The sequence below is a fragment of the Dissoconium aciculare genome (genome assembly GCF_010015565.1).
Source record: "Dissoconium aciculare CBS 342.82 unplaced genomic scaffold K489scaffold_9, whole genome shotgun sequence".
In the NCBI taxonomy this organism is placed as follows: Eukaryota; Fungi; Ascomycota; class Dothideomycetes; order Mycosphaerellales; family Dissoconiaceae; genus Dissoconium; species Dissoconium aciculare.
This window is the reverse complement of record NW_022984959.1, coordinates 333,614-359,034: the sequence shown is the minus strand read 5'-3', so window position 1 is coordinate 359,034 and position 25,421 is coordinate 333,614. Positions and strand designations below refer to the sequence as shown.

General features: G+C 51.9%; 12 protein-coding genes across 12 annotated transcripts; 5 read left to right on the top strand and 7 right to left on the bottom strand.

Annotated features, from left to right (window-relative positions):
- Positions 1-167: 167 nt before the first annotated feature.
- Positions 168-1,589, top strand: K489DRAFT_402820 (uncharacterized protein; the record flags this gene model as incomplete). Its single annotated transcript, XM_033607064.1, has 3 exons — positions 168-420; positions 488-621; positions 666-1,589. Exons 1-3 carry the CDS (start codon positions 369-371, stop codon positions 1,587-1,589), a joined length of 1,110 nt encoding a protein of 369 aa, XP_033458041.1. The 5' UTR covers positions 168-368.
- A 395-nt stretch (positions 1,590-1,984) lies between these two features.
- K489DRAFT_371962 (uncharacterized protein) lies at positions 1,985-4,590 on the bottom strand (the record flags this gene model as incomplete). Its single annotated transcript, XM_033603283.1, has 3 exons — positions 1,985-3,826; positions 4,169-4,374; positions 4,491-4,590. The coding sequence occupies 3 exons, from the start codon at positions 4,588-4,590 to the stop codon at positions 1,985-1,987; spliced, it is 2,148 nt and encodes a 715-aa protein (XP_033458040.1).
- A 244-nt stretch (positions 4,591-4,834) lies between these two features.
- Positions 4,835-6,266, top strand: K489DRAFT_382046 (putative oxidoreductase). The gene has a single exon (XM_033605280.1). It carries the CDS (start codon positions 4,981-4,983, stop codon positions 6,022-6,024), a length of 1,044 nt encoding a protein of 347 aa, XP_033458039.1. The 5' UTR covers positions 4,835-4,980; the 3' UTR covers positions 6,025-6,266.
- Positions 6,267-7,609: 1,343 nt separating this feature from the next.
- Positions 7,610-8,165, bottom strand: K489DRAFT_262645 (uncharacterized protein). The gene has a single exon (XM_033600055.1). It carries the CDS (start codon positions 8,045-8,047, stop codon positions 7,745-7,747), a length of 303 nt encoding a protein of 100 aa, XP_033458038.1. The 5' UTR covers positions 8,048-8,165; the 3' UTR covers positions 7,610-7,744.
- Positions 8,166-8,764: 599 nt separating this feature from the next.
- On the top strand, positions 8,765-9,356 carry K489DRAFT_262382 (uncharacterized protein). The gene is made up of 2 exons (XM_033600054.1): positions 8,765-8,996; positions 9,053-9,356. Exons 1-2 carry the CDS (start codon positions 8,892-8,894, stop codon positions 9,305-9,307), a joined length of 360 nt encoding a protein of 119 aa, XP_033458037.1. The 5' UTR covers positions 8,765-8,891; the 3' UTR covers positions 9,308-9,356.
- Positions 9,357-9,447: 91 nt separating this feature from the next.
- Positions 9,448-9,906, bottom strand: K489DRAFT_307435 (uncharacterized protein; the record flags this gene model as incomplete). The annotated part of the gene is made up of 1 exon (XM_033600588.1): positions 9,448-9,906. A coding segment is annotated over one exon (459 nt), but the record flags the coding sequence as incomplete, so codon positions are not given.
- A 1,041-nt stretch (positions 9,907-10,947) lies between these two features.
- Positions 10,948-14,329, bottom strand: K489DRAFT_382042 (NIC-domain-containing protein). The gene is made up of 2 exons (XM_033605279.1): positions 11,709-14,329; positions 10,948-11,646 (listed from the first exon to the last, which is right to left on the bottom strand). The coding sequence occupies exons 1-2, from the start codon at positions 14,247-14,249 to the stop codon at positions 11,317-11,319; spliced, it is 2,871 nt and encodes a 956-aa protein (XP_033458035.1). The 5' UTR covers positions 14,250-14,329; the 3' UTR covers positions 10,948-11,316.
- Positions 14,330-14,736: 407 nt separating this feature from the next.
- On the bottom strand, positions 14,737-16,651 carry K489DRAFT_382041 (uncharacterized protein). The gene has a single exon (XM_033605278.1). The coding sequence runs from the start codon at positions 16,384-16,386 to the stop codon at positions 14,884-14,886; it is 1,503 nt and encodes a 500-aa protein (XP_033458034.1). The 5' UTR covers positions 16,387-16,651; the 3' UTR covers positions 14,737-14,883.
- A 208-nt stretch (positions 16,652-16,859) lies between these two features.
- K489DRAFT_382040 (uncharacterized protein) lies at positions 16,860-18,366 on the top strand. The gene has a single exon (XM_033605277.1). It carries the CDS (start codon positions 16,912-16,914, stop codon positions 18,280-18,282), a length of 1,371 nt encoding a protein of 456 aa, XP_033458033.1. The 5' UTR covers positions 16,860-16,911; the 3' UTR covers positions 18,283-18,366.
- Positions 18,367-18,967: 601 nt separating this feature from the next.
- On the top strand, positions 18,968-21,717 carry K489DRAFT_382039 (uncharacterized protein). Its single transcript, XM_033605276.1, has 2 exons — positions 18,968-21,111; positions 21,164-21,717. Exons 1-2 carry the CDS (start codon positions 19,195-19,197, stop codon positions 21,362-21,364), a joined length of 2,118 nt encoding a protein of 705 aa, XP_033458032.1. The 5' UTR covers positions 18,968-19,194; the 3' UTR covers positions 21,365-21,717.
- A 577-nt stretch (positions 21,718-22,294) lies between these two features.
- K489DRAFT_395488 (uncharacterized protein) lies at positions 22,295-23,236 on the bottom strand (the record flags this gene model as incomplete). Its single annotated transcript, XM_033606844.1, has 2 exons — positions 22,295-22,765; positions 23,180-23,236. 2 exons carry the CDS (start codon positions 23,234-23,236, stop codon positions 22,295-22,297), a joined length of 528 nt encoding a protein of 175 aa, XP_033458031.1.
- Positions 23,237-23,314: 78 nt separating this feature from the next.
- Positions 23,315-25,365, bottom strand: K489DRAFT_382038 (uncharacterized protein). The gene is made up of 3 exons (XM_033605275.1): positions 25,210-25,365; positions 24,800-25,115; positions 23,315-24,742 (listed from the first exon to the last, which is right to left on the bottom strand). Exons 2-3 carry the CDS (start codon positions 25,016-25,018, stop codon positions 23,462-23,464), a joined length of 1,500 nt encoding a protein of 499 aa, XP_033458030.1. The 5' UTR covers positions 25,019-25,115; positions 25,210-25,365; the 3' UTR covers positions 23,315-23,461.
- Positions 25,366-25,421: the final 56 nt, after the last annotated feature.

The following is a 25,421-nucleotide window of genomic DNA, read 5'->3' as shown; positions in this document are numbered from 1 at the left end:
AGGTCGAGGAAGAGGAATGGGTTGCACCTGCGATTGCTCGAATGAGGTTGGACGAAACGTCGGGAGAGGAGCGAGTTTCTGGGCACCTCAGGCATGAAAGCTCTCCAGGGCTCATTCTTACTCTGCTGGGTCGACCGCGACGCGCTTCCGGCTCGAGCTTCGTCTGACGAAATCCGCCCGCCCATAGTTTGCTGGATATAGCAAAAGCCATTTTATGTACAGGCACCGTTACGCTCGTGGACTCCTAACATCACCTCCTCACTCTGAACTGCTCACGACGAGACGCTCGCTCGCTATCTCAATTACCCACTCTGATTGTATCAGGCAATATCTACCAAAAAGCTTGTCACTCCCGCGCTGCCTACATAATGGCCGCCAAAAAGCCCCAAGCCGTCTCGCTGGATACTATGCTCAAGGAAGGTAAGTCATCTTATGTTGGTTTGTGGCCACCCGTGATGGTCGTACAGATCCACTGACCGCGCATTAGATCGCCAGAAGCGAGGAAAGAAACGCGAACTCGAAGAATTGGCCGAACAGATTTTCAAGCGGTCACGTACTCCGGCTGGCCGCGCTGCGCCCACCCCGGGAGCCAGTCTGGCGAGCCGTGTCGGCATTTCGAAGGTGGGTCACTGCGTGAGCAGTACAAGTTGAATCTATGATCGCAGACACTGACCGACTCAAAGAGACCTGCATCTTTGCCCCGTACAAGCAGCGCACCAGCACGCGCACCTCGCCCAGCTGCCCATCTGAGCCGTCCATTGGCGAGGGAAGCCCCGCGACCGAGCACACTCTACACGTCTGATGTCGTTGGCGAATCTGTTGACGACATCCAGCTGGACTACGGAGACGTGGCTCCGCATGGGGCTGCTGGAAGCATCAACATCCGAGGCGCTGCCTCCACCGGACCGCACGTTGTCATTGCACAGAACTTTGCGCCTGGGACGACAGCTGCCGACATCGAAAGTGTGATGCAAGATGTTGGAGGTGATATGACGGAATGTCGGTTGATAGCATCCAATCCCACTGTGATTGCTGAAATGCATTTCGTGGACAAGAGTGCGGCGGACAACGTGGTCAGGACGTTCAACAACAAAAAGGTAAGATTGGGCGCACAGAACTACATTGCCGTTAGACTAATACCTTCTCAGGCCGATGGCCGTGTTCTGCATGTGTACTGGAAATCGCAGACAGCAGGTCCTGCGAGAGCGAATCAGCGCAGTCGACGATCGATGCCACATGCTCCAGAACCGGAGAGAGCGTTCGCAGCAGAAGAGATGGAATTGGACGACAACGTTGCGGCGCGAGAGGAGAACAATCGTGTCCGTGAGGAGCGCCGACCTGCTCCCGCTCGTGGACCCGCCGAATTATATCAAACAGCGCCTAGAAGAGATCGGGAGTTCGAAGAAAACTACCCTCGTGGCCCGGCTCGCGTCAATGAAAAAGGGCACCAAGCGAACTTCCGGGGCAACGGCTACAACCGTGAGGATGGCTACAGTCGAGGCGGTGGTGCCGGTGGTCGGGGACAGAATCGTCAAGAAGGCCGCCTTTACTCGGAAGACCAAAGACGACAACAGCAAGGCTGGCGCTGAATTATTGTGCGAATCTCAATTGCTGTGTATCGATATTCCGTAGAGAGTCGAAATTTATGTGCATCTTCACATGAAAAAGGAGACAGAGGCGACGTGGCAGCAACGGCACATCCGCCCATGCTACAATGGGTGACCTCAACTCGGCATTATTCGATCACAGAGGTGCCGCTACGCGAATGATCTAGGTATAATTCACGCTCGTATTGCCCACCAGCAAAGCAGCTTGACCGAGTCTCTCATCGACGGCTCGACGGACGTACTGTTTGAGAATATTGTCCATATGCCGCGCTGTGCTCAAATGGCGGGACATCGCTCGCCACATGCAAAACTTCGGATCCCATGGAATAGGTCACTCGCATCTCCCTCACCCCAGACACCATCCACGCATATGCTACTCATGCGAAGACATTCGCCACACCCTTAGCTACACACGCCTTGCTGGCGAAGACTCGACCTGTATGCAGCGTGCACTCCGGGTCGTATTTGTCTTTGATGTCGATCAGTCGCGGAATGTTCTTACCCCAAACTCGCCGACCAGAGACATCTCCAGCTATATAGTTCGGATAGTCACATAACTTTGTGCCTCCGCACAAATCGGCGTCGGACTCATCATCATCGGACATTTTTGGCCCTGCGGCGATGGCCTGTTCGGCATAGGTGAGTGCGGTGATACGAGTGTTAGTGGTCGCGGCAATGAAATCACTGGAGGGAGACGACCATCCTGGATCGAATAGAGTTTGGTGTCCCGCGTGGCTATGCGGCCAGGCGGTCTCATTGTCCGATTTTGGTAGATTGCCGTTGAGACCGGGAGACATGTATTGCAGTGTGAATGTCGAAGCTGTCGGGAAGTCACCATTGCCGATAACATCGTCAATAAATATCTTGAACTCGCGCTGAACGTTCTGAAGGTACGGAGCGGAGATTCGGCTGGCCTGTCCGCCAAAAAAACCCCTCCGAAGACCGTAGGGGAAAAAGGCTGCTCCCAGTGTGGCGAGATTCGCATACGGTACTGTGTATGTTGTACTCTCGACAAATTGAAGACTTGACAGAACCGGAGCGAAAGTCTCCTCGAATGACTTCTGATTTGGCGCGGTCGATTCAGGCTCCTCAAGCCAGACTGTGGTCATAAGGTTCAGGAGGGCAAAGTCAGATGGCTTGGGATCAGGATTGCTAGAATCGGCAGGCAGGAAGCCATATGTGTAGTACAGCAAGCTGAAAGGATCGCTGTGTGACGCATAAAACTCGGCAACATTCTCGTATGACTTCGGGATCGATTCTTCCGCCAGAATGTAGAAGGCGACACGGGCCGACTTGGGTTCGGGGATGGCCCGCTGGAAGAATGTCGTAACGATGCCAAATTGACCAAGACCTGCTCCTCGGAGGGCCCAGATGAGGTCGGAGTACTCGTTAGTCTCGGTCGCGAAGACGATCTCGCCGGTTGGTAGAACAACCTCGGCAGCAACAACACGATCGCTGGCATATCCATACGCGCCTGCGAGATACCCAATGCCACCGCCGGTCGAGAAGCCGCCTAGACCAACCGAGTCAACCCGAGCAGCAATACCAGTCCAGCCAGTGCCATTGAGTGCTGCTTGAAATTGACCGCTTGTAGTTCCTGCACCATAAGCGATGGCTGTGAATGTTTCATTGCCCAATTCAAAGTCGTGCACGATTTCGGTGTGATTGAGAAACTTCAGATCGATCACGAATCCAGAAGAGCTTGAGGAGTTGGTCATGGAATGTGCCCCAGAGACAAAAGCATAATCTCGACCAAGATCCGTCTTTTGAGTAGCGCGGACAGTCACACTCACGTCGCGTGCGTTGGCAGGAAAGACAACCACGTCGGCGTCCTTGCCATACTGCTTTCCCCAATAACGGTTTGCATTATAGATTTGCGAAGGCTGCCCGCGACAGGATATGATCGCATTGCCCGACAGCTTGCTGGACAGCCAAGTCAGGCCCGCATCCCTTTCAACACAGGTGCCCTCAATGCGAGGCTTCCCGTACCAGCCGCCCAGCATGGTCAACAGTGACAATACTTGTTGTTTCATTTCGATACCGCTTCCACGAAATGGGAAACATAAGTTTTGAGGGATCACAGCACGATACAGGAGGAAATGAGAATCGGAGCAGCACCTATTTTGTTTGATGTTGGAAACATGATTTATCAGAGACCTTACCGCCGCCGACACTGTGGATCTGGTGGCGGTATCGTGCCCATTTTGCGCAAAATGCAGCTAAAGAGCTTGTGACGCAGCATGCGTTGGTGCGAGATACTGCATGGTTTCGATATGCGGCGTAGTCGCGGCAAATCTGATTCGTCGATGTGTTCTTAGTGGACATGTATATTGCAGAGCAAGGTTGTTGTCGAGGCCCAGCGACGGAAACATCGAGAACGCGCCGAGGAACTCATTTACTTGCTTTGTCTGCGGCATCAACCTTGACTCGTCACAGGAGCGTTGCCGTTTTCAGTTCGCTTGATTGTGCCTGCAGTGCGTGAGCATACGTAGCGGCGGGTCGTTACATTTCAGGTATTTGGACCTTGGGCATCGACTTGACTGGGATCAATTTATGCACACCTGGGCGATGTTCAAGGCGGTACTGTTAGCGCCGAAATCGGCATAATTTCGGTACAAGATACCTTCTCCTGGACTCTGATGCAGCCATTCTCGTGACTGCGAGAGGAGGAACAAAGATCGTGCGGCAAACTTGATCAGGTACACAAACATGCAGTATCCGCTTGCGCTGGTGAGTATCATGGTTTGAATTGATTGTTCGGATTTGTCTATGAAAGTCTAGTCAGAGATCGTGCAATACACACCTACCTAGGTACCTTGGTAGGTATCGCAACCATCTGACTCAGCTTCAACCTGCTTACGATCAGCGTGGGCTAGCACACACCTCCAGTCATATCATGGAGCGCATGATGTATCTTGATATCGCCCGAGCCCCAACTTGGGTGTGTAATGGCCCGTGAGCTGCGCTGGGATCGAGCAATCATTTTCACTGAGACGATTTGCAGCTGTGTGCGCAAGGTGGATTATATCTTGCAATGGCAATGTTTGCTCTGGTTACGGCGCAAGACCAGCCGATGAGGACGTAAGCGGTGCTGTGCCGCTCTGTCCAAGGTAGGCGATCCGATCTGTTGGTGATGGGGCCTGTTGGTGGTCAGCAGAGCTCAAGGCATCAGCTAAAGATTTTTACGGATATGCGAACGCGAGCAAAACACTGAAATACCACCGACCGACAGCTATTCGGCCTTAAGTTCCAGCTATCTGTAGCAATCTCTTGAGCCACGTCAACCCCCGTTCTATATCTCCAAATTTTGTCAATTGCCTCGATCCGGCAGCAGCGGTTTTCTCCATCGGCTTAACCTGGAAAGCTGGCCAACATGCCTTCGGCAAGATACTTCGACCAGTGCCCCCCTTTTCCTGAAGATGTACCGGTCGCCGAGATACCTATCATCAAATTGAAAGCGCTCGAGGGAAATAGCGTAGAAGAAGGCTCCCGTTTGTTCGACGCCTGCTGCAAGCATGGCTTCTTTTTGCTTGATTTCAACAGTAGCTCCCAAGGAGATGGGCTGTTGACCGACGCTGAGAGCATGTTCGACCTCGCGACGGAAACTTTCAGTCTCGAAAAAAGCGTCCTCGATCAATTCGCCTATCGGCCACCCAAAGACCTTCTCGGCTACAAAGAGGCTGGTAAGCTGAAGACCGATGATGGCAAACTAGACGCCACCGAATTGTACACGCTCGGGCAAGATGACATGCTTGGCACACTCTTGCCCCGGAAGAACCCCGAACCAATTGAAGGTCAGCGAGAAAAATGTCGAGACTTCTTCGAAAAGGCCCATGCTGCTGTCGCGACCGTTCTCAAGGCATTAGATGGTCCTCTTGGCCTACCTCGTGGCACTCTGGTGGATCTTTGTAGGCCGGGAAGGTTGTCCGCGACCTCTTTACGTCTACTTCTCACACGACCACAAGAGCCTACCCCGAGGAGGATCACGCTCGGAGCACACACCGATATCGGTCTAATCACACTCCTTTTCAATGTGGCAGGTGGTCTGCAGATCTTGCCAGCCGAAAGTGAGAATGTCGACAAGAATTGGCGGTATATCAAACCTCAACCAGGCTGCGCCGTAATGAATATTGGAGACACTCTGGTAGAGTGGACGGGTGGGGTCCTACGAAGCTCGCTCCATCGTGTTGTCACCGCCCCAGGCATGCAGAGTACTTCGTCAAGGGTTAGTCTCGCGTATCTGGTGCGGCCAGCACGCGGGCAGTCGATGCGACGCCTCCAGGGCGACGGCAAAGTTATTCCTGTGGCGGCCGAAGAAGACACGCGCGATGTAGATGAATGGGCAGCTGAGCGAGCTGGCCAGATCATTCGCGGCGTGTTGAAACCACGAACGACTGGAGGCATACTCATTATGTAGAGATCGTCTGGGTGAAGCTATGCACGAATGGATTAGTTCTTCATATGAGAGTGTTCTTTTTAGGACCTAGTGTAGAGATTCTTGACGACAGAGAGTTCTTGAAGCGGGCGCTCGAGCGTGCTCTCTGACACTATCCATAAACTATCATAATAGATCTTGAACATCCGTTCGGCGCGTTCTTGATCAACAAAGCTCTCGCTGAAATAAACATCGAGCTCCCCCGAGTCTGCAAACTGCGTCACGGCATGATTTCATGGAATATCTGCTGTGTACCAGTCCAACTGCTGCATGGGATCCAAGCCAGCGTCTCGCAGAGAAGCTTCCAGCTCTCGATCTCGTCCATCCTCCACAACAAATTCCGAAACAGCTTCTTCTGTGCCGTCGAATACGCTGTAGGCACGCAGTCCGATGTTCTGGTGCTCTCGGAGGATTAGAGACTCGTCCGGCACCTGCGCGAAGAGTTGCTGCACCGCTCAGGGTTTGGCAGTCTTACTCTACTGGACGTCTTGATCATCGTAGGACAGGCCATAGTCCCGACACGAGCTCAGGCTGGTCTTCCCATTGAGATCGATTCAGACAGGACCGCCGGCGGCATTTCTGGAGTAGCGTGCAAGTCACAAGCCATATATAGCCCGGCACACAGTCACTCGCGTCACGGGCAGGCCGGCTCCCTTATCCTGTCAGTTCGGGGTGCTGGGATGATCAGTCGGTAGCGCCAGACATTCATTGGGGATACCTTGCTGGCTCACTCAATCAGCAGTAAGGATGCGATTCCATGACGATGTGCCTGCATTACCTGCAATTGCATATTATCTAGCTACCGAGACCCATTGGACTTCGGCTACTGATTAGGTGTCTGAGGTATAGATTGGTGATAATACGAATAGCGAGGGGGTCCCTTCTTGCCAGACAACTTTGGACCGTCACGAAATTGCTATGTAGTTGAATCCCAAACTGCAGGATCCTCCCTTCGGTAAGTCGAGCGGATTTTTGCTCAGCAATCTGGACGTGATCGCAGATCACCTGTCAATGCTAGACGGCGAACCTGATAACGTCAATTAGGTACAGCGCGTGTTTCGAAATTCAACATGGACCGTGAGCGATGACGAGACGGTGCCACAGCGCTCGAGTTCCGACGATACGCTTCTTTGACGACCATTGACCTCGGAAGGTTGTCGAATCGCTGAGTCGAGGAAGGCTTTGGTAGCGCATTCCATCCTCGTAAAAAGGCTGGATCTTCTTCTTTAACCAAGTCATGATGAGAGCAGTGGCAGAAGTTCGGCCATGGAGACTGCCCACACCATGCTAGACGTGTGGAGGTATCATATACGTGAGAGGGAGTTGGTTCAATCACCATGCGTGTGGGTCTGGCTGCCCGAACAAGTCAATATACCCATCGAGGCGGAAGTCAAACATGTGTCGCACTAAAGTAATACATGCAATGCTGCATTGGAGTTCAGCTCTGGAATGCCAATCGGTGATCAGTGGGGTATATATATATCCCTATCCACGGCTGTGACTTTTTTGAACTTGGACCTGCCATCGCACCACTCTCACCACCTCGATTGTTGAAGCGGAAGTCTTTCACCATGGGTCACTCTATTGACCCGCGTTCTATCGATCCAGCGCGCACTGACGACCTCGATGCGGGTCTTGCTGAATTGCGACGCTGCAGTCTGTCAAACTCAGCCAGTGAAAGGATGGATGTGAAGCTGAGTGATCAAAGTTCAGGATGGCAAGAGCTCAATCGAAGACATGTAGCTCTTGTGTCGCAAATCAATTCTGAAGATGGATCAACGGATGAATGCCCCGGTGGGTGAGCTTCAAGCGACCAAGATCGCCAAGTAGATTGGCTCAGAGGGAGTGATTCCGACATCGAGATCTGGAAACTACGACTCGGCCTGGCATCGAAGCTTTCAGCTGGACACTGGCCCGACCCGCCAGTGTAACATTGGTCGCTTGCTGAGGCCGAGGTGGCCATGCTTGAAACGTATATCGAGTATGTACAGATTCGAGACGGCATTGGAATCTTGGACGTTGGGCCGGAGCTTCACGAAAAGGCTTTACAGAGTTTGGGCCTGGGCTGACAAGGTCGGGATAGGTGTGCCTATAGGTCCACAACCTTATACCTTGCCGAACGCGTTCCCAGCTCCCGAATCAGGGCGATGACCATCACGGCTTGCCAGATCACTTTCTGGAAACGGGAAGCGGCTCGTCGGGGCTTGGGCAAAATCATCCCGCTGTGCACCGACATCATCTCCTACGAAGCAGCGCCGGAGTCTACATCAGGTGAGAGCCATCTGGTTCCGTTAATTTCATACATGGGTTCTTTCATGTGCCTTTCTGGTGTCCTATCATTGCTGACCTCGCCGACGAACTGCTGCTTGCGCTGGGCGAATCCGCGACTCGGATGCGATGTAGCCGACGCTTCGACGGGGTAGAATTTGTGCGGGCCCCAGAGGATGATGTTTGACCGGCCATGGATAATGTGTTGTTCCAAGGTTCTTGATTATGCGACAGGTATGGATCAGATCGAATGGGGCTCATAGATGGCTTAATAAAAACGAGACTTCCCCTAATTTTGCCCGGGGACGTGAAATGTACCATGTTACCTGTTGTGATCAATCAGCCCTAGTATCTGTTAAGTCATCGGTGCGTCCCGCACGAAATGACCAATGTCCGTATCACTAAGCCTTTTCAACAAGTCAGCGAGGCCATCACATTCCACAAAATGTCCGCTGGTCTGTGTTATCATAACCGCCACGATCGTGACCGGCTCGACATCGCTGGCCGGACACAAAGATACGATTCTTCGCGTCGAGCTTCCGTACTTGACAAATCACGGGCGCAAAGAGTGCGATTCGAGCATGGCGACCAACTCCTCGGCGAGCGGGACGCAGCCGCCGTCGCAGTCGAGAGATGAGTCTGCGATTGAAGCCGATCTCCAAAAACTTGAGAATCTATCAGATCAGGTGAATATCCTTTGTAATTCGTCGAAATGGTGTGCTGACCAGGCGACGTCTGAAAGTTGGAACGTTTGCGCAATGCTCTCCCGATGATTGTGGAACCCATGACGCGCGCTGGGTTGTCGGATTTCGAACGGATCGAAGAGCTCAAGAATGCTTGCGTGCAGACATCAGAAGGAATCAATTTGCTCCGGACCGGAATGATGTCCGAAACGACCCAGGCTATCTTAACTGGTGCTACCGAGAGTTTTAAGCAAGATGGAGACCTCAGTAAATCTACAAATGTGTCGCTCTACGGATACAATGATGCAAAATAGGAACCAGTGCGTGACCACTCCCTGGCTGTCAAAACAAAGAAATGCAATTTTGGCAGAGGCGTCAGCTTGGAGTCGTCAGTCACAGTCTCCCAGGCAGTTCAATGGTAATACATTGGCAAAGCATCGTGCGAGAATGTCTCCCAAGTCCCATCAATATCACGCGTCGAAACAGGGAGATGGTGCAATCCGTCCCGGTGTTCATGCCCGTGTCGTGGCCACACAGCATGACTCCAATAATGATCCGACGCCCTTTTGTTGACGTTCTCATACCTCCGCGTTCGGAAGTTGTATACTTTTCCAGGATGGCGGGCCTGCCAGGGCAGATCCAACGAAATGTCCCTCTGATCTGAATCAGACTCGAACGGCCCTCCCAAAGAGTCCCAATTGGACCACCGATTGTGCTCAGGAAAACTGTTGTGCAAGGTGCGGGAGTCGGCGGCAGCTACGACGTACACATCAGGCCCTGAGCCGGTCACGCCGTCTTTGATTCGACCCCAGTATCCTTTGCGCTTCCCGTCGACTGGCCTCACAAAATACTTCTGGGATCTGCAACCTTTCACACTTCGTCCTTCGCGTTGCCAGCCACCATTTCTCTTCGGTGTGATGACAGGCTCATCCCATTTGTCGATAGGACCAGCTGGTATTCCTGTCCATGGCGGAGGGACCTCGGAGGGCTTCGGTGATGTTCCCTTCTTCGACTTCGGAGTTCTTCCTGATGTGTTGGATGTTTTCGATAACTTTGAGGAGCTGGACGATTTTGATGACTTCGATGAATGCGATGAGTTCGACGAGCAAGACAAGCCTGACGAGCAAGACGAACTTGACATGTTCGAAGAACACGACGACTGTGATGAGCGTGAGGATTGTGAAGAGCTTGAGGAGCTCGAGGAGCTTGATGAGCTTGAACAGGTTCTCACGCTCCGACCTCCCGAATTTCTCGAACAGCTTCTCGGCCCGGTCGGCTTAATTGAACACGGAGCAGATGACAAACCGGGCGGCATCATGGGGTGTGCTGGAGACCAAGTGCTGCTCGACTCAGGAGACCCTAAAGGAGGCGTAATGTACGTTGGTTGCGACAGTCTGTGTGGGATTTCGAAAGGTCGAGGCCGCGATCTTACACCGCCGCAAAGGTTTTCTCCTCCGAAAGTGGAATATGCTGTGCTCGGAGAGTATGGGACTGCGCCGAAGATGGATGATGTTGGGCTTGAGGGGGCATATCGCGATTCTTGAGCCTTGCGAGCGGAGTGCATGCTAGGTATCGATCCAGGAATCGTCGTGTCGCTGCCTTCACGGGTCGATGCAACACTCTGATCGGATGGGAAGGAGCCGAACAATGTACCTTCAGCGCTTGGGTGCAAGTTGAAAGAACCAAAAAGGGTATCATCGGCGCTCAATCTAGAGACCCTCTGAGAGGACGGCCTCGATCGACGTGATTGTGACATTGAGATGAACGCGAAGAGAGTATTGATCACTACTGATTATGACGACGAACGATGTGGCTTGGAAAATGTCGACTGCGTATATCTTGATTTTGTTTCAATGGTGTTGGATCTTGAGATGTTGTGGAAGTAGGGTGACCGTACAATCTGATGTCGACTTCCAATCGTGGTCTCACTGATGAATTGCGAAATAGTCTGCGAGATGTGCGAATGGACTTTGGGGAATGTTCATCCTCTGAGAAGGCAATGATGCATTTAAACCACATTTTGATATATACATGTTTCTATGCGGTCGCAATGAGGATGTGCTTGTCTATGCTTTGCATGTCGAAACAACTGCAATACAATTGCACGCAATCTGACCGTCTGTAGAGAATGGAGATTTGTTTCGGAACAGGACACAAAGGCATAATAAGCGCGAGTGGCATCTGACCAGATTCCTGGCCAAATTCAAATCCGACACAAATTCCAGTTTCATGTCGAAATATTACTAGTGTTACAAACACCTACAATTTCATCATACAAACATTCTCACCGCAACTAAAACTGTCTATTTCTCCGTGCCAATCTTTAATAGGCATTCAAGTCTTGCCCTGCCCTTGCCAGCGTCTCCCAGACTCTGGCGGGTAGTTTGTAGCGAATAAGACCAGCAAATACCATGACATCCTTGGCTGTCTGAATACAGCGCTGGATGGTGGATTGCTGAATGCCATTCTCAAACTCCTGTCGTCGCAAACGCTCAGCAAGATTGCTGCACGACATGACGGTCCATACCATGACATGACCAACAGTGCGGGAAATGCATGTTGGCAATACTTCAAACGCTTGCGCCTTGTTTCGGATCGCCGTTATGCTACCATCGACAACATTTGTGGGTAGAATGTCCGATTTGGCGACAGCCTGTTTGAGCAGTTGTTAGCGCGCAAGTTGTAGGAATATTGCAGACAGCGTCTCAGACTTACATCAACGACTTGCGACCACTGGCAGGCCTCTAACAACCGACGCGCCTCTGCCAGTTGCAAGAGGACCTCGCATGCTTCGCTGTTCTTGCGCTCAATGCGATTTGAGTACATAGCATCACTGTTATATAATTGCTTGTAATCTCTGGCAAGCTGAATTGGATCGTCCACTGCGGTGAGGCTCAAGCTTGCTTGTATTTGACCATCTCCCAGGTTGTTTTGGCTATTCGTGTCGCGCGGTTTCAAAGGTGTCAAACGAGCGGGCTTCTCGCCAATGTCCGTCGTAAGAGCTTGTGAGACTGCGTCATTGACCACTTGTAAAACTTTGTTGTAATCTTCTGCCAGATGGTAGAGCAGTGCTGCATCAGTCACGCGCCCTTGTTCTTCTGCGGTTCTGGCAGCCACGAGGGTGACATGCTTCAGGAACTCCCTCTCGTCAGCCAAGCCAATGAGCGGTAGTCGGGCTTCAATTGCGCCCATGATGCGCTGGCCGTCTGCGCGAATGTCACCTAGTAGCTGGGCAAATTCGCGGGTCTCCAGCACTACCTCAGCCAAAGCTTGGTGACATAGCTCGCGCTGGGCTCTCCCGATATCACCTGTCAGATCAGCGTTCAGGCAGATTAGGGTGATGTAGTCGACTGCAGCGCTGGCGTTGGCCGTGCGGAAGTCGCGTGTGTACAATCCGACCATGCTACCAAATGCGATCTGAGATTGCTGTCTAGTTGTGGTGGTCAGGAGATCGTCGCTGTTGCTGATATCGCTAACACGCAACAGTCCATAGAAGTCGAGCCCGATCGCGAAGTGCACGGCCGAGACGTAATTGTGAGGATAGAGATCTGCGACAGCTTTCTCGAACATGCCAGCGAGAATCTGCATGAAGAAAAATGTCGTGGGCGCGTTCGCGATTTCACTGCCAGAGCCGAAGTAACGGTCACCAATGTCCTTAATGGCATGTCGCACATCTTCCAGACCAAAGGATTGGTGCTGGAATTCGTCAGCCCGAGTGGATTCTCGCGCGAGCGCAAACTGCAGCCAGATCCAGTCCATCATGTCGTTGGTGATTCCGTCTAGAGATCTGCGACCCAGCTCGCAGCGGCCAATGATTTTGCAGCACATCATCTTGTAGGGGTCGATAGCGTCCTGAGGGCCCAATCGTCGGCGTGATGAATACTCATTTTCGATACTTGTACTCAACTTTTCTGGGAGTCTCCGATCATCGCTGTTGACATAGGCCTGGAGATAGACGATGAACGAACGGTCAATCTGCCGGAATGCTGCAATGTTCTCCTCAACGTATTGAAGCGCTTCCTGAAACAGGCCACTACGCAGTAGGTAGAAGATCACGGCCCAGCAGTAATCGCCGTTGACCTCCTGCAGACTTTCGATATCAGGCCCAAGCTCTTTACGCGCCGCGCGCACTCTAACGAAACCCTTGACCTTTGCGAGCGAGGTAGGGACACCGCCCATGTTCGCCTCCCTGGGGTTCTTATTCACGACAGTTTCTAATTGAGCGAAAAAGTTATTCTCGAGAAATTTCCGAGATCCGTCTATGATACGCTTGCGAATAGCCATTTGCTGAGGCGAATTGGGATTCTCGTCCAGGTAACTATTCATGAATTGACGCTCCTTCACAACACCAGGCTCCGAGACACTTGTTTTGCGCGCGTCTTCTCCAGTGATGTCGATCAGCGCTTGATAAGCATTGACAAGCATGGTGGTATCCTCGTTGGATGGCTCATTTTCTACTTCCGCAAATCGAGTGAGAATAGGGTATGCTCCTTTCTGCAGCCGGGCGACGTTCAGGTCCTTGATTCGATCAGAATACAACCCTTGCTTTTTCCGCTGCAAGCTGTCCTCGTGTGCAGGGCGCGAGCCTTCTGGCAATCTGTCAGACATATCGCCAAATACGCTGCTGTGAGCACCCCGCGGACCAGGCGTCCCAATGACGGACTTCGAGATGCCGGAAACGCCATAAGCTGAGCGACCTGCACCTGATGCACCACCGCCAAATCTAGAGTGCCGGTTCGAACGTCCAAAACTGCTCTGACCTGCAAGGCCGTCGGCAGCAGATGCTGACGTTGAATTCTGTGGTCGCTTCAAACCAAAATGCTCGTAGATACGCTGGCGATGTGCGTCCCAGTCGATTCCGTGCAATCGCTCCTCGATCATCTTGTCAAAATCCTCGTGCGCACGTTTGATGTGTCCATCAACCATTTTTTGAAAGTCACTCTGATATTGTTGCGCCAACGCTTCCTTCACTCCGCCATTCACGGTTGTACCAGGAGCCTCGTGCGCGGTTGTTCCGACAAGCTCTTCCAGTTCGGCAATCGCTTTGCTGGTGTTGACTCCCGAGGCAGAGAGCAGGTAATGCGCCTTTGTGTCATTTGCTAAGTGGGATGATGGTCCGCCTTTACCCAACTTCCTCACTTTGCGCGCGATATCCTGCAATCCGAGCTGCAGTTGAGGTTCGTCGACGTTTCGTTTCGTGCCGCGATCCAGCATCGCCTGAAAATAAGATGGCGCTGGCTGAAGTGATTGATCCATGTTGGGCGGCGTTGCTCCGAGCGCGTGTTGGGCTCCTGGTGTTTGCAAATGTAAATAAATATAGTGGAGCGCTCCAAATTATGATAATGGATCGCTCGCGTGGCAGAAGTCGTGACGGCGAAGCTCAGATACCAACCACGCAAACGCGCCTCCGAGCTAGCTCTTCGCAAACTGTACCTAGGTACCTAGGCAATGCCTATGATGTACTTCACAGGGCCAAAGTTCTCCGGTTCCTTGAAGCAATCGAATCTCTCGTCGCTTGCTATATGGCCGCACAGGCGATGATCGTGGACGAATAGTGTTGAGCTTCACATAATGAATTCTGGACGTGGGCCTCCACATTTCTAATGAGAAATCCACAAGTTGGGAGACAGTTGCTCCAAATTCACGTCCACTTGAGAGATGTTCTGATGGACCTGCATACTCCCAGTGAGTCCAGATAGATCTCACAACAAGGAAATCTCGGAACGCTATAACAGTGTTTCAATTCCGGAAGGACACATCACAGTGTTGAGTGAAGATTAACTAGTGATTTATCACGGGAACAGTGCGCAAAGGGTCACAACGCCTCGAGCAAGGAAGTTCAGTGACTTGGAAGGTTTTGTAAGACCACGGCGACGCTCAAAATCATCATTCATTCCGATGTTAATTGTATGCTAACTTCCCATTTCATCCCGTTGAATCTTCGCTGAATCAGGTCAATCACTCGCTGACGGATCCTGACACCGTCCTCGCTTGACCCATGTCCAAAATTACTCTCTTGATAACGCAACTTGAGATTGGCCATGCAGAGGCCATAATGCACTTGCCAAAATCTCGCTTCCTCAACCCGCGTCACCGTGGGATCCAGAGCCACTATTTCAGCAATGACGTTGCGCACGGCGTGCTTGTCAGTAGAGGGCGGATTGAAGCTCATCAGCAACATTGACGCTAAGCTTGTAGCCAGGCGAACCCCCAAGGCAATCATGAGACCTGCCATAAGAAACGAAGCCAGTCTATCGTAGACATTGTATGTAATTTCCGGCAAAAATGGCATGACCAGCAGGAGGAGCGAACAGGAGAGTGTTAAGAAATGCGATGGGTTTCCAAACACTTTTCCCCAACCAGCGAGGTACTCGAAGTGCATAGCTTTCCCGATGCGTCCATGGTTCTTGAGTAGAAACGCCGATATCAGCGTGCTGACCACTGCTAAGATGCTTGCGATATCCACACTTCCTGCGGTGACTCGTTCATGGTGATGCGAAGAGTGTGGAACGTGGTTTCCGACGTTCTCGAGCGAATGTTGAATACCGTGGCTGATGATGTCGAGCCCCATGAATACAATGAAAACTGCCATGCCAAAACCAGCAAGCACATCAGCTCTCTCCAAGCCAAAGGGGTGCTTGATGGAGCTTCGTTGCCAAACCTCGAAATTCCCCATGACATCGACGGCAACACAAACGGTAGCTGCTGCTGCGTCGAAAAGGAGAAGGCGGCTCAGTGCCGTCAAAGCAAGACTTCCACCGGCAACGGATTGAACGTAACCCGCGACAGCGAAGTGACAAAGGCACCACGCCAAGCGCTTAGTCTGCTCCCGATTCATGCTCCACCAGGCTTCATTGCGCGTCGGCATCGGTAGAGATGCAGGTACTGACATAGATGTCCGTTGATTCGAGGGTGTCTTTGTAATGGCCTCCATATGTGATGCGTGTACTGACGAATGTCGATATTTATGACCCCGACGTTTCCCAATAGCCTCGCTCTTACTGGTATTTGCCTTACCAGCGGTATATTGAACTGGCACAAAATTGAAAGGTCCGCCAGAAATGGTTCCATCGATCGCCATGTCGGCCTCGTCCATGGCGCCTTGACTCGGTGTCTGCGGAGGGCTGTAGATGCCGCCCTGGTCACTTGAGTTGGCCTTGATACCGACTTGATTTGCGACTGGCGACAAGAGATTTGCTTCATGGAGGCTCGTTGTGTTCGTCCCCTGACGCCGGAACGGCGATCCCTGTAAGCCTTTCCTGAGATCATAGTCGTGGTCCTCGTGGATGCTCGGCGCAGGCGATCCTAAGAGTAAGTCGAATCGAGACGCTTCATCATGGATGGTGAGGTCAGGTTGGCCTGGGCCATCAACAGGGGTGGAGTTTTCTGCCATTGCAGCGCTTTCACTACAACTCAAGGAACCATGGGTAATGTGAAGGGAGATGCGGTTCCCCAGCGACGAGGCATCTGGAGCCTACAACGGTATCTGGCAGTGCGAAGTGGAAGACGTGGAACAAAGGCGCGTGCCCTGGGGACGTGAATTGTGGCGCCGCCAACAGGGCTGAAGTAACCCTGCTGCTCTGTGTTTAAGATACTCATCTTGCATTCATCTTACACTTTAAGACTTCCTTGCTGTTTCAGATTTACATTTCAACTCTGCCTTGGGATTATTCACAATGCAAGGGCTGATTCCGAACTGGAGGGATATTGACCACCTACACACCTAGGTAAGATTATATTCCTTGCGACTCGGAGATCAAGATGTGCTGAGCGCAGGTCTCTCGCACGTGGCAGACGGCCCGCCGCTTGAACCGTGCGGTTGCTAACAAGACGGACGCGGCTCACGTTAGACGATCTTTCCGACAAGAAGTCCGACGCCATCATTCCATCATAATTTTTATTATGCAACATCTCGGAGATGGCAGATGGGATCAGCCGCTCGACTGGCAATGGCACAGGTGGCCGCCGTAGGACAACTATCTCGGGGCCGCTTCCTCAAATAGAAGAAGCAGGACGCAACAGGCCCTCGCCGATTAAGTTGTTGAAATTGGCATGGAATTCACCTTCGGCTCCAACATCACCCTCGCTGGCCACACCGACATCCCCTGCGAGATCATTCTCGCACCGGCGAACACTCAGCGCTAACATTTTGGCTAAGTTCAACCTGATCAAAGATGCCAATGATGGTGCCGAGCCAAGTGAACGAGAAGATCTGAATGAAAAGGAGGAGTCAGTGGACTCAGCCCTGCTCGCCGCTGAAGATGGCCTCGACGACCAAGGCGTATTATCATCATCCTCTGTCAATGCCGAACCTCTCGTCGAGGCCCCGAGCAAAGGTAGTAGATTCCGAAAACGTAAAGAGTCACTACGCAAAACGGCCATTTTAGGCGGGCGTAAGCTTGGACCTGACAGCAGAGAAAAGAAGGCAATTCCATCACAGCGAAATCCTATTGTCCCGCCGACAACGACGCAGTACACTTCCACAGATACTCATCAAGCTTCACGTGGCACAGTCGACAATTTAAGTCATCCCGGGACCCAAGGGACAGAGGCGGCAAATTTGCATCGCATTCGGCGACAGTTTAGTTATGAAAGCGCCGAAGCGATGAGCAGTAGCGATAGCGGGTGGTCTATTCCGCTCCCCGCTACTACTGAGAGCTTTACTCACACTGCTGAACAGCGCACTCAAATCCCATCACGTTCATTCACTGAGCTAGGCAGCCCCGTCGAGTTGAAAAGCCCGACCGGCCATGCCAGTTATACGAGCGCGAGCACAACGGATGACGATGATGTGCTGACATTCCATCGCCCCAGCAAGGGCTTCGGAGACTCTCAGAGAGAGATGCCTCTGCTAGCGAAGCCCCTTTCATCTGCTGCCACAAGTTACTTTCCTATCGTTTCTTCACCCGCCGAAGTCTCGTTAACGCGACGCCGGAGCTCGAAAAAGTCGCGATCTTCACCATTGTCCCGGAATATATCTGCACTCCCTAGCACACTTGAACCGGAGCCTCACGACTATACCGAAACGGAGTACTGGGGTTGGGTCATCCTCTTTGTGACATGGCTCACTTTTACTGTTGGCATGGGCTCATGTCTTGAAATATGGAGCTGGGCTTGGGACGTGGGAGAAACGCCATATGCACCACCAGAATTGGAGGACGACCCTACACTACCTATTGTTGGCTATTATCCTGCGCTCATCGTGCTGACTGGTGTTGTGGCCTGGATATGGATCACAGTCGCCTGGGTGGGTATGAAGTACTTTAGGCATGCGAAGATTGAAGTTTAATCATAATGATGAGACACGAAATATGAAAAACGCTGTGCCGTACAAGCCTCGCAGACTGATACTTATTATGTGGCAATATAGGGCGGCGCTATGTCATATCGTTATTGAGTTCTGACGATACGTATGATGTGTTGCGGCTGCTTCGCACGCATCCCACTTGAGATAGACCCCTCACAGATCGACATTGAGAGACACCACGCCGACCTGAATTTATGCTAGTAACGCGATCCTGCATCCACGTTGCCTTCCCGGACTTATTACGCGGCTGGTAACGTTCAGCACACTGAAATAATCAATGTGCAGCGCGAAAATCAGATCGGGGCCTGTAAGCTACCACGGAGTCAGAACGTGCCATAAATGTGGTAAATGTGGTACATGTGCAGGCATCATTTAGATTGGACGGGATAATCCGATGACCCATTAAGTTCCTACATAAATCAACGACCGAACCTACTATTAACATCACAAGGCAGAATGGTATATAGCGTCGTTTCTGTTAAGACGTCAGATGTCCACGTCCGGTTCGACCTATGCCTGTATGCCTTCGAGGACAGGTGCGGGCGGTTTCCCGATAGTTTCCAATGGAAGCTGCGTCGGAACCTGCACCCAAGACGCTCGGACCAGCACAACTTTGTGCCGACACCATCACCAGTCATCGCTCAAAATATATAATTCGGCTTCAGGCTGTAGAGCGGGTCGGCGCAATTCTTCGGAGCATTGATTTGACCGTCCACTCTCTTTGAACTTTCAAGGTTGTGTTTGATTGCGCTCCAGGAGTATTACTGTTTCGTCGAAAATTCCATCTCCTGGGGCCGCATCATCTGGACTCTGCAAGATCTCACACATTTTCCGAAGTCGCCTTCTTTGATCTTCTTCCTAACAAACTTCGACGATCCTGAAAGTGCCTAGGTCATGAACTCGAAACACGATGGAATTTCGAGCCAACCAGCCAGGAAAGCTTTTCCTGCTGGTCGCGTGGTGCCGGCACTGCCTCTTACCATGACGAAGCAGAAGCTCGCCAAGGCAAAACCCAGAAATCATACGACCGGTGCCGCAAAAGGGGCGAAGAAAGACACGGAGGATGGAACACAGGAGCTGTGTGAATCGAAAGTCGCTCGATCGTATCAAAGCGTTGCAAACCCTTCCAATGGCGTTTCAGCTCATGCGGGAGGAGTCTATGGCAAGAGCTACGAAGCGCGTGAGAATGAGCTGGAGTCGAGTAACAACTATGTGAAAGGGTCGGAGACTGCGTCGAGAGACGGAATTTCAGCGATCACAGAGCGACTTGCAGATACATCGCAAAAGATTCCAGAGGAATCTGAGGCCCGAATACCCAAAAATGAGCTTCCACCCGCATTTGTGGCACATGAACATCCACCGTATTCCTCAACCTCGTCACAAATGCCTCCGAGTCTATCATCTTTGCAGATCTCCCATCCTGAAATTGTTCGCGGCGGACTGGAGGACGCGTCCATTCCGTCTCCAGCACTTACATACTCCGCAGGAAATCCGTCTTTCGTGCCTTCTGTACCGTCCATCCCCTTTCAAGGTCACGCACATCATTTTTCGGAATCTCAAATCGGGCCGGCGCCTTTGGGCTATCAATCACCCCCTGTATCCTGGACCCAGCGATCAGGCTTTAACCCTCCACCGGCCAGCAATGGCCACAATATCCACAACCACACGCGACAGTTTCCGAGAGATTCGGTCCAAACAAATGGTTTACATTCACAATCTTTTCAGCGCTCTCGCACCGAGTCTCAAACTTCGGGATTCGATCCTCGGTCACCCTCTGTGTTCGATCCGCATCATGAAGGCAGCAATCACATGCTGCACGAGGGCAACTCTTTTATTCCTCCTCTTAGAGCACAACAAATACCGCAAGTTCAGCCGATGCAATTCGCTTCAGCGGCGCTTCAAAATGGACTCCAGTACGACCATGGAGACCCCTTGAGAGATTATCTGTTGAACCAATTCCAAGATGCGCATTCATCCGACTGCATTCTGGAAGTTGTGAGTACTGGTGGCGGTTCGCTCAAAATCGAGGCGCATAAGCTTCTGTTGGCTCGGAGTCCAATCCTTCGTAAGCTGATCCAGGGTCGTTACGAGCAGAGTGGCCGGTTCAGCCTCAACATCGACTTTCCGGGCAAACATTTCAACGGGCGCTCCTTCGCAGACGGCATTCGGCATTTGTACGGAGGGCCCCTGCCCACTCTTGATTCGCTTCATGGAAGTGCTCCACGTGACAAAATGGCAGCCGCTTTGCAATTTCTAGCGGTTGGGTCGTTTTTGAGTGTCGACGCCATCTCGATTCGATCCATGCAGCTCGTCTTTGGACTTTTGAGATGGGACACTGTACCAACCGCACTCGCATTTGCACTCGAAGGCGGTCTGGGCCCAACTTGGCACAAGCAACCGCGATTTCCAAACGGCCGTCCAGACGATGATGTGAGCCGTGCATATCACAACAGCCCAATGTACGAGCCGTACTCCACTGATCTCTTATTTCGATTAATCGACTTTGTGGTGCACACGATTCCCCAGAACTTTTACATCGATCCGGCAGCTCCTGAACTCCCTGAAGCTCCGAGACTCCCCTCTTTCGTCGAGGCCTCGCACGGAAGACACCATTCACGGCACAATCCTCGCTTGAGTCAGATACGCTTTGGCTCAATTACCTCCGAGGAGCTGCAGCGTCCATCTCCTGAAGCCACGATGATTTCATCTATACTAATCTCACTACCATTCCCTATTTTACAAAACATCCTCGAGCATATTGGCCTCGTCCATCGTCTAGGCTCCGAAACAGCTGCTAGTGTCACGCGACAGGTAAGAAAGCTGCCCAAAAACGTCGTAGGATGTGTTCACTAACTTGCCTTAGGTTGTGAATGAACGAGAAAAACGTCGTCAAAGGGCGTATGATGGCCATTTGTCACGTGGCTCGAGCAATGGCGCAGAAGCACGTGAGGATTCGGCTCTTTACTTGGCGGAATCTGTCGTGCGGTCAGACCTGCACCTGTCTGGCTGTCGACTTGAGCAGATGCAAGTCGATATTGGGACTCCTCTTGCCGAAATACAATGATGCGCCTGGATGTATAACATTGGATGCGTTGATGAAAACTGCATGTCGATGAGAACACACTCCTAGGGATATGACATGAATGATGGTATGGATAGCATAGCAAGCGATTGGCGTCTGGACTTCTGAGATTCTGGCAGATAGTATGATCCATCTGCATAATGGGGTAGCCGATCACGGTTTCCATGAGTGAATTATCACATGTCCGTGTTTTCTTGTGTTATACACGAGGGTCTCAACCATAACCACGGATTTTCTATTCAACTCGTACGATCATCTTCCCATTTTCACGTCCGACGTTTTCCTGCCTCACACCTCACGGCTGATCTAAAGTCGCAAACCTTATGTTGCCAACCTCACATTAAAACCTTATATCGTAAACCTCACATCTGACAGGTCACGTTCAATGGTGAGCATGAAACGTCGTGTAAGGTAATCTCATAGCGGTTTCAGCGAAGTGGCAGCGCGCAGGAATCAAGAAACCGCGACTCGTAGTCGCCATCATCGCTCTCGCAATTCGAGGATGGCAATAAAACATTTCTCGCTGACGAGGACATGAAAGCTACATTGGAGATCATGGTATCGGCCCAACCAGCTGCTTTTGGTCCTTCGTGGTCATGCTGAATTTTTCAATAAGCGAACTTGTTCATCTCGGAGCTTTTGGCTGGTCTGCCACCGCTGTTTGGCTGGCGGGTGGCGAAATCGCATATACGACTACAAGGAGTGCGCATGGTGATTGTCTGGTGTGTAATCATTTCGCTACTCATCTCGAGCGCGGGTGGCGTGTATCGTCTCATGAATCGTCTCGTCATAGCTCTTGCTAAGGTATCCCTCGCTGAGACGCTCCGGATACGGCTTGCACACTGTTACCTGCTCAAGGGTGTTCAGCGACCCATGTCGGCACGATCAAATCCGCCTGATGACCTGCAATAATCATCCATTTGTTGTCGATTCCGATCTATGTCTTTGCTTCAACTTCTTCTCAATCTTCATAAACTCCCGAATGCCCACAGGAATGTCCGCAAACATGTCATCCTCGCTCAAAGCTGCCTGACTGCCCAATCCGTCCTCATCGCCGCCGATCCCACTGTCCAGACTCCGAGCCTGTTGAAGGTTCATCTCGCTCTCCTTCCGCTTGGCGCTCCACTCCTCAAAGTCCTCCCGGTACTCCTCCCATACGCAATTGACACATCCCGACATGCAGCAATTTTCGGGCTCCTCCGGCCGCGGCGGGACTAGGATTCCGGCGATCATCGTACTCTTCTTTGCGATTGCCTCCTTGCGTTCGTTCGTGTCGGCACGGAGGGGCCCGAAGACTTTGCGGGCGCGGGCCAGGCTGGAGTTGGGATCCAGTTCCGCATCGTCGGAAGGAGCGGTGGCGGCGGCGGCAGGGGAAGGTGTTGTCTTGGTTATAGGCGGGCGGAGTTGGGCGAGGGTGTCGTTCAGTGGGTCGTAGGTGTAACCGGGAAAGCTAAGCCCTTGTAGTGTCGCTTGCTTGTCGTGCTGCGAAGCGGCGGAGGAAAAGCATTGCGCATGATGCCGTCGTCGCGGCAGCGGCCACTGTGACGATGTCCTCCAAATGGCGCGAGACTCAAGGTCTGCGCGCCGCACGAAGCCTAGCGAGGAGCGCATCAATCGAGTCACATACGAATATGCAAATCGTAACATGTAGGTGCAGGATTCAATGAGGTACTGTTACTTTGCTTCACAATTACTGCCCTTGACGTCACTCCGCTGCCGAGGCACGAAAATGTCCTAAATACTGAGGCATGATCGTGAAGCTCTGTCAAAACCGTCACCGATATCGTTGAGAGGTACCGCCAGGTAGTCTTCAAATAGTATTGAAGAAGCAGTCATTTCGTGGAGTGTGGTCATGTTGTTTACATCGCCATTCAAAATGAGATCATGCCCAGTGTAGGTGGATCTCGGTGACGGGTCAAACACTTCAAACAAACCTTGGAAGTAATGTAATAAAGATCGTTATATCGAGAGGCCCAAATATTCGCAACAAGTTACAACGAATCAGATCAATAATAACAAAACACGGCGCATTGGGTATATAGTAAATCCTCCCTCGACCGCGGCGCGAAGAAACTTCCCTTACAACTTGCTTGCAATTTGGGGTTGCTGCCATCCGAACTGAGTCATTTCCATCAGTCGCTTCTCGACCTTAGGCCAAGCACTCGTTCGCAGCCTCCACTGTAACCACCAGTTACCAGCAGAGTCTTTGCCGATGACCGGGCCGACATTGCGCAGATTCATCTTTGAGAAGGTGTTGAAGAAGCAGGTAGCTGGTTGACCCGGACGGGTCGTTCGCCCCTTGCGTGAATCGGAACCAGGTTTGATTGCGCCAGAGAAATCGAAGCCATAGAAGTCGAATTTGCGCCAGTTTGTGAGCAGAAGCTGGACTTGGTTTGCAGGACCGAGGAACTGTGTGCCGCCAGCAGCCTTGTCGAGCGCCATCTTGGCCTCGATCTGCTTCTGACTTCGCAGACGAACCATGTCGTTTCTCGTTCGCAGGCTGATGTCCGTAAGAGGCTGTTCCAGTAGTTCCTTGGCAGAAATAAATGTGACGGCGGTATCCAAAGCATTGCCCATGTACATGCTGTTGCGAGGGATCTTCCCGTAGGTGAAATCACGGATGTCCATAGTGTTGGAAATGGCGATAGGGACGTCATCAGGTATCTCAAGTGCTGCAACCACCGTCTTCGACCACCAGCTGAGTACCACGTCGTTCTCGCTGAGCCAGATCTTTGCATTAGGGTCCGTCGCTTTCGCCTTTGCCTCCGCCAGAGCCATCCTCTTCATCTCTTCAAAGTATGCGCCTGGAACACAAATGTAGCGCTGTTCAGCCTTGTGCAACGCCATCTCCGTGATGAAGTTCACGGCGAATTTGGCGAAGACCCAGCCGCTGCTACATTTGTCGTGAAGTGCATATTCCTCCCCAGCGGTCATCGTAGTGAGAGGTAGGAGAGGATCCTCGTCGAAGCCTGCGAATGTCGGGATTTTCTCTGGCTTGTTGGCGAGCACTGCGGTAATACCCTGCCAGAATGCCTGAATTGTCACACCATCCATAGTGGCGTGTGACCACTTGATCGAGATGAAGCTTGCATTGCTAAAGGTTACGACGGTGAAGATGATCAGAGGACAGTCGCTATTGACCCAATGATCGACACCACTTGGGATTCCATGCGGAGCGACAAGCTGCTCTAATTCGGTCGGGCATTTGAAGGTCTGTGGTACTCCGGATGCGCGAGGAATCAACGGGTAGATCGGATGGTCTTCAAGGGGCATAGGATGGTCGTAATGGTGAAAGTCCACAGCAGGCCGCGTGTTTCGGTCAAAGTGGGCGGGAATGTGGAAATCGGTCTTGCCCGCACTCTGGTCTAGGTCAGCATTGTCCATGTAAGCGACTTGAGTTTGCATCGAGAGTCTCACGTTTGTCCGGATTCTAGCACCGCACTTTCTCCATTGCCCATTTTGTGTGATCAATTGCTCAATAGCAGAGTGTATTCTCTCGGGATCGAGAACGTCGTCGAAGAGCTGGTAGAAGTCCATGATGACGTTCTTCATCAAAGTGTCATCTTTGAAATGAAACGGCACGATAGTATCAGTGGCGATGAGCGCCGGGGGTGTAGGTTTCTGGCCGAATAGCATTGTGTATGGCTGCGGTGCACTGGTTTCTGTTGGATAGGCGAGGACACTCGAGGCTACGAGCTCTGGGTTTTAGAGGCGACGCTGTGAGTTGCGATCTCTTTGCGAGAGAAGTGTTAGCCAGATCGCAATGCTCAAGATGTGCCTGTAGACGGCAGTGCGGTGGCCTTACTAGCTTCAGCGCAACGACATACAGTTGTACAAGTATCGTGAATTGATTGCGCAGGAGGTAGAGGCGATCAAGGCGTTTTGCGACAAGTTTATCACGATTTGACGAGGCCGGCTCTCTATGTGTGTATCAATCGGCGGAACGAGAGTTGTCAAACGACGGAGAATGAATGGCAGGCGTGGCAGGAGGCTGTACTTGAGTATGCATCGTACCGCCGAAGCCCTGGAATTAAGTATC

Coding starts and splice junctions, on each gene's coding strand:
- K489DRAFT_382046 (XM_033605280.1), top strand. CDS start 4,981: ATGCCTTCGGCAAGATACTTCGACCAGTGCCCCCCTTTTCCTGAAGAT.
- K489DRAFT_262645 (XM_033600055.1), bottom strand. CDS start 8,047: ATGCCGTCTCGAATCTGTACATACTCGATATACGTTTCAAGCATGGCC.
- K489DRAFT_262382 (XM_033600054.1), top strand. CDS start 8,892: ATGGCGACCAACTCCTCGGCGAGCGGGACGCAGCCGCCGTCGCAGTCG. Junction 8,997..9,052: donor TTGAGAATCTATCAGATCAG/GTGAATATCCTT, acceptor GACGTCTGAAAG/TTGGAACGTTTGCGCAATGC.
- K489DRAFT_382042 (XM_033605279.1), bottom strand. CDS start 14,249: ATGGATCAATCACTTCAGCCAGCGCCATCTTATTTTCAGGCGATGCTG. Junction 11,647..11,708: donor AGTGGTCGCAAGTCGTTGAT/GTAAGTCTGAGA, acceptor CTGCTCAAACAG/GCTGTCGCCAAATCGGACAT.
- K489DRAFT_382041 (XM_033605278.1), bottom strand. CDS start 16,386: ATGGCAGAAAACTCCACCCCTGTTGATGGCCCAGGCCAACCTGACCTC.
- K489DRAFT_382040 (XM_033605277.1), top strand. CDS start 16,912: ATGGCAGATGGGATCAGCCGCTCGACTGGCAATGGCACAGGTGGCCGC.
- K489DRAFT_382039 (XM_033605276.1), top strand. CDS start 19,195: ATGAACTCGAAACACGATGGAATTTCGAGCCAACCAGCCAGGAAAGCT. Junction 21,112..21,163: donor CTGCTAGTGTCACGCGACAG/GTAAGAAAGCTG, acceptor AACTTGCCTTAG/GTTGTGAATGAACGAGAAAA.
- K489DRAFT_382038 (XM_033605275.1), bottom strand. CDS start 25,018: ATGCTATTCGGCCAGAAACCTACACCCCCGGCGCTCATCGCCACTGAT. Junction 24,743..24,799: donor GTGCTAGAATCCGGACAAAC/GTGAGACTCTCG, acceptor GACCTAGACCAG/AGTGCGGGCAAGACCGATTT.